Source organism: Grammomys surdaster, unplaced genomic scaffold (genome assembly GCF_004785775.1).
Source record: "Grammomys surdaster isolate TR1022 unplaced genomic scaffold, NIH_TR_1.0 139, whole genome shotgun sequence".
Classification (NCBI taxonomy): domain Eukaryota; kingdom Metazoa; phylum Chordata; class Mammalia; order Rodentia; family Muridae; genus Grammomys; species Grammomys surdaster.
Genome location: NW_021604597.1, coordinates 9,348,079 through 9,354,078, shown reverse-complemented (window position 1 = coordinate 9,354,078; position 6,000 = coordinate 9,348,079). Strand labels below are relative to the sequence as shown.

The following is a 6,000-nucleotide window of genomic DNA, read 5'->3' as shown; positions in this document are numbered from 1 at the left end:
ATATATACACACACACACAGACACAATATACATACACATACACACAACAAGAATTAAAGAAAAAGAGGCCAAAAATTTTAAAGAGAGCAAGAGGGGATACACGGAGGAATTGGAGGGAGGAGAGAGAAGGAGTGAAATGACCTAATCATGTTGTAATATCAAAAATAAAAACATTAAAATAAATGAATAAAAATGTTAAAGCCAAAAGTACTATGAAAGTTGATAATATATATTATACATATACATACATATACATATACATATACATATACATATACATATACATATACATATACATATACATATACATATACATATATATATATATATAATTTTTCATGAATGTCATGTTGAACTATACGGATTTTAAATTTAAATTTATGGGAATTAAAAATTGAAAAACAGCTTTAGCCATCTGAAGACTATGCTTTATAGTTTAAATGTATTTTTTGTCAGTTTAAAAATGATGATGAACTGTCTATTTTTTTTTTTCATCTTATCAGGACTTGAAACATCCCAAGGGACACAGAAAAGCCGGTTCCATGTGCACCCCAATGGCACCTTGTCCATCCGGAGGGTCAGTATTCAGGACCGTGGACAGTACCTGTGCTCTGCATCGAATCCACTAGGTATAGACCACCTTCGTGTCACTTTGTCTGTGGTCTCCTACCCCGCTAGGATCCTGGAGAGACATGTCAAGGAGATCACAGTTCATTCTGGAAGTACTGTGGAACTGAAGTGCAGAGTAGAAGGTACGCCAAGACCTACAGTTTCCTGGATACTTGCGAACCAAACAGTGATCTCAGAAACACCCAAGGGAAGCAGAAAGGTCCGGGTAACACCTGATGGAACATTGATCATCCATGATCTGAGTGTTTTTGATCGTGGTTTTTACAAGTGTGTAGCCAGCAACCCATCGGGCCAGGACTCACTGTCGGTTAAGATACAAGTCATCACAGCTCCCCCTGTTATTATCGAGCAAAAGAGGCAAACCATCGTTGGGGTTTTAGGTGAAAGTTTGAAACTGCCCTGCACTGCAACAGGAACTCCCCAGCCCAGCGTTCATTGGGTCCTCTATGATGGGACTGAACTAAAACCACTGCAGTTGACTCGTTCCAAGTTTTTCTTGTATCCAAATGGGATTCTGCATATAAGAAACATCAATCCTTCAGTCAGGGGCACTTACGAATGCATTGCCACCAGTTCCTCAGGCTCAGAGAGAAGGGTAGTGATTCTTACAGTGGAAGAGCGAGAGACAGTCCCCAAGATAGAAACTGCCTCTCAGAAATGGACAGAGGTGAATTTGGGTGAGAAATTACTACTGAACTGCTCAGCTACTGGGGATCCAAAACCTACAATAATCTGGAAGTTACCATCCAAAGCTGTCATCGACCAGTGGCACAGGTAAGGGTTTCTCTTAGAATTATTCCCTTTGTTTACTTAGCTGTACAACTTTTAAAATGGAAAAGAGGTGCAGCAAAGCTAGCAGCAGCAGCAAAGATAACCCAGGATGCACAGGAAGGTGACTCTATCTAAAGAAAGGCATTCCATCTGACATCACTGAATACAAAACCACTCTTAGGTGCTTCACTCTGATCCAGATTCTTGGCTTGGACAGTTGAGAGCTATGGGAGAAGCCTATAAGCCTCCATACTGGTGGAAGTTGTTCCTTTTCTTGTAGCTACTTTAAAAATGAAAACTGTGTAAAATTATTCATAATTTCCATATCTAAAAGAGAACTAGCAATGTTGAGGCTGTTGGAAGAAGATGCTATGTTTCATTCAGGACCCTCTTACCAGATGCTACACACTTTAATCATGTCATAATCCATTCCTAAACTTACACTACACTTTATGAAAGGCACATTAAGACCTCCCCCAAGTAAAATACATTCAAAATTCTGTAAACTTGATGTTACCAGATACAAACTTTTTTTACTGTATTCATTATAAAAATTGATATTCATTGTATACTCTTCATTACATATTAAATCCTGTGTTTTAAAAGCAAAAATTATAGCTTGTGAATTAGAAATTGTGCTCTCCGTGGCTTTGTGTAATGGTTTTATATAATGCTAGAAAGAGATGAAGCTGAGTACTTTTTCATTTACATTTATTTATTAAAATATACATGCAATACAAATTAAACATAGTATATATGAATTTACATGGACACTTGGAAATTGAAGGTTTTTTCCTAGTGTTACAGTAAGTTAGTACAGAATATAATGAACAAATTTGTAATTTTTAATTCAAATGTCAATATTAATTTTCAGGTTTTTCAGGAATCAAAATTACGTTAAATGTTAAATTGTAGTTTACTATGATGTAAAGTTTTAAAATGCTGAGCTAGAGAATGTGAACTTTAGACTCGCATGCTTGCATGTATTTTCTCCTCTGTATATGTTCTTATTGTGACCTTCAGTATCTTCAATATTTCACTTATCAGCTTTGCACTTAGTTTCACAATACTAGTGTGCTCTCTCTCTTTCTCTCTCTCTGTCTCTCTCTCTCTCTCTCTCTCTCTCCCTCCCTCCCTCTCTCTCTCAAACACACACACACACACACACACACACACACACACACACACTGTCAGAATTGCTGCAGCTACTCAGACTCTTTGCAGTGCTATATGAATTGATTTATTAACCTCTTGGAAGAAAGCAATTGGAATTTTGATGGGGTTTTCATTGAAACAACAGGTTAACAATTCTTTTGGCTTTGAGTAAGAACAGTGAAAATAGAGACAGTTTTGTTTCAACCTAAGAAGACACACTTTTAGCCTTTTCTAGTCCAGTGGGATATTTATGGTACATTTTTCACATATAGGCTTTAATGTTTTGAGATATGTTCCTTCAGTATCAATTTGTTGATTTATTATAAAAGGACACAAAGCCTTACCACGCACTTTTTCTTGCATATGTAAAGATAATCATATGGCTTTGTCTTTGATCATGTTGTATTACGTTTACTGATTTGCAAATGTTAAACCATCCTAACATTCCTGGGATTAACTCTAATTGATCATGTTCTATGAACATATTGAAATGCTGAATTAAATTTACTTGTATTTCATTGAGAAAATTTGAATTTGTGTTTATCATGGGTGTGGGTTTAATTTTTTTATTGTTTTGTTTTATAATGACAAAAATGTTGCCACTTTAAAAATATATTGCCAGAGTTCCTGGCATCCTATTTATACCTGAAGAAGAATGGAAGTAACTTTTTATATATTCATATAAACCATAGGTACTGCTGTAAGATATTAGAATTTTTATTAGATGGAAGACTTTTTCACTACTGCTGCAATGTATCATTACTATTTCTATTTCTTGATCAGTTTTAGTAGGCCATATGCTTCCAGAAAGTTGCTCAGTACTTCAAAAATTCTTGTGATTTTGCCATATACTTTTTCATAGTAGTTTTAAAATAATCTTTTGTGTTTCTGTAGCATCAGGGTTCTCTAGAGGAACAGAACGAGTAGAATAAATATATACTGAACAGAAATACCATTGGCTTACACCACAATGTCTGGGGAGTCCAACAATGACTGTCTTCACATTGGAAATGCTACACTGGACAGCGACACTGTCCCTGAAGCTAAGTGTCAGTAACCCTAGTCTGCCACTGAAGGCTTGGTCTTCAGTTCAATTTGACAGACCAAGGAAGCTGACTTCTGATGTCAGCAAAAGCAATTGCAGTAGAGCAGATGAACTCACCGACAAGAAACAATGGAAGTAGGTCAAAGGGCTTCAATACTCTTGTTTTGGACCTTTTTATTTCTCTATGAATAATTTATTCCATCTTTTTATACACAGCATTATATCATATGGGTATACCATAGTTTAAAACATTTTATTAATATGTAATTATTTTCCAAAGAAACAGGATTTACTGTAATACTTACATACACGTACACAGAACATACAAATCCTATGAATCTATGCTTCTGTCCCCATCTCTCCTTCCCCTGCCACGCGTTCAGTCCCTAGTAATGACACCACTACTTTAGAATGGCTTGTTTTCATATATAGAGAAAAAGTGTTACTTATCAATGTGTATCTGGCTATTCCACTTAACATCCTCTAGTTCTAACCATTTTGCTACAAATGATAGTATTTCATTCTCATTATTTTTGTTTGCTTGTTTCTTTCTTTCTTTGTTTGAGACAGGGTTTCATTTCTTTGTGTAGCCTTGGCTGTCCTTGACCTAGGTCTGCAGATCAGGCTGGCCTTGAATTCACAGATCCAACTATCTCTGTTTGCCAAGTGCTTTGATTAAAGGCATGCGCCACCACCACCTGGCTCATTCTCATTATATTTGAATAATATTCCATTGTGATACTACATCATGTTTCCTTTGACTATTTTCTTGTTAGTGGGCACTTAGGCTGGTTTGTTTCTCACTTTAGCAAGAATAAATGACACATAAACAGAAACACACAGATATCTCTTTTGTGTGTTGACTTCATTTTCTTTGCATATAAAACCAAAAGTGACATCACTAGATCATATATATTTTTAGCCTTTCAAGAGATCTCCATAGTGCCTTCCACAGCCTGTACTAATTTATACTCCAAACCAACAGTGTATGATTCCTTTCATTTCATATGTCGGCATATTTTAAAAATTTCTTTATTCATTTTTTGGTAACATTCTAATTGGGGAGAAAGATGGGATTTAACTGTAGTTTCGATAATATGACCATGATGACTTATGTTGCTGCTGCTGCTACTGGAAGACACTGTCTACATTTAGGGTGTGTCTTTTCAATTCAATTAATCAACAAAACCTCTCCAGTCATGCTCAGATCCTAACCTAATCTAGATAACCTAGCTGATCCCTTAGGTTTGCCTAGAGACTTGTGTTTTGAGTGATGATTCTAGATCCTGTCAATTTACAATATTAACTAATGTAAGTAGTTATAATATTTCCATTTTGACTTATGACTTCCTCTTTTTTATTAATTTATGTAAAGGTTTTACTATGGTGTTTACCCCTTTTTTAACCCACAGATTTCATTGCCTTTTTGTAATTTGACTTTTTTTTTCCCCTGTTACTTTTCCTTTAATTTGAGTTTTGTTTTGTTTCCCTAAGTCCTTGAGGAGCCTGTGTTTGAAACCTTTTTTTTTTTTTATAAAGTTGCACATCTTGCTATAACTGTTTCTCAATACTGATATTGCTGAATCATACAGATTTTGATAGTTTGTTGCAATTTAATGTTCTTAAGCTTTCAATTACCTTTTGTTCATTTAGTAGCACATTATTTAATTCCCATTTACCTGTATGCCTTTTCATTCTTGCTGAATTTCATTTGTCTTAAAAGAAATACAACATAATTTCAATTTTTAAAAATTTATTGAGACTTGACATATGAGCTGACCTAGAGAAAATTCCATGTGCTGGTGAGATGAGTATGTGTTACACTGGTTGAATGTGTTCTAAAAATGTGTGTTAGATCGGCTTTTCTCTATAGTGTGGTCAAACTCAAATGTTTCTTAGTTTTTCTGCCCAATATTAAAATCAAATATTGACATTTCTACTACCATCGCATTGAACATAATTCTTTAGATCTAATAATACTATAGATTATAATATCTAATAATATATTATATATGTTATACATCCAGGTGGTACCATATCAAGTATATATATTTATACCTGTTATATCATCTTTGTCCTGTTTTTTTTCTTGTTGCTGTGACAAACTCTATGACCAAAAACAATTCAGGGGAAGAGAAGGCTTATTTCAGCTTCCAGGCTATAGAGAACATTGAGAGAACTCAGTGTTGGAACTCAAGGAAAACTCAAGGCTGGACCTTGAAGCAGGAACATGGAGACATGCTGCTTGCTGGCTCACTCACTGGATCGTGTTCTGCTAGATTTCTTACACAGGTCAGGTCCAAATACTTAGGGATGGTGTCAACTAGGGAGGGCTGGTATACCCCTTATCAATCAACACAACCTTCTACAGGCCAATGTAGTGTGTAAAAATCCATCAG

General features: G+C 35.4%; 1 protein-coding gene across 1 annotated transcript in view; it reads left to right on the top strand.

Moving 5' to 3' along the window:
- The window catches only part of Igsf10 (immunoglobulin superfamily member 10), a 29,944-nt gene that overhangs the window by 17,898 nt on the left and 6,046 nt on the right, over positions 1 to 6,000 (top strand). The window contains exon 7 of the mRNA XM_028763654.1: positions 504 to 1,404. Within this exon, the coding sequence (XP_028619487.1) occupies positions 504 to 1,404 (901 nt within the window). The remainder of the gene's footprint in view (positions 1 to 503; positions 1,405 to 6,000) is intronic.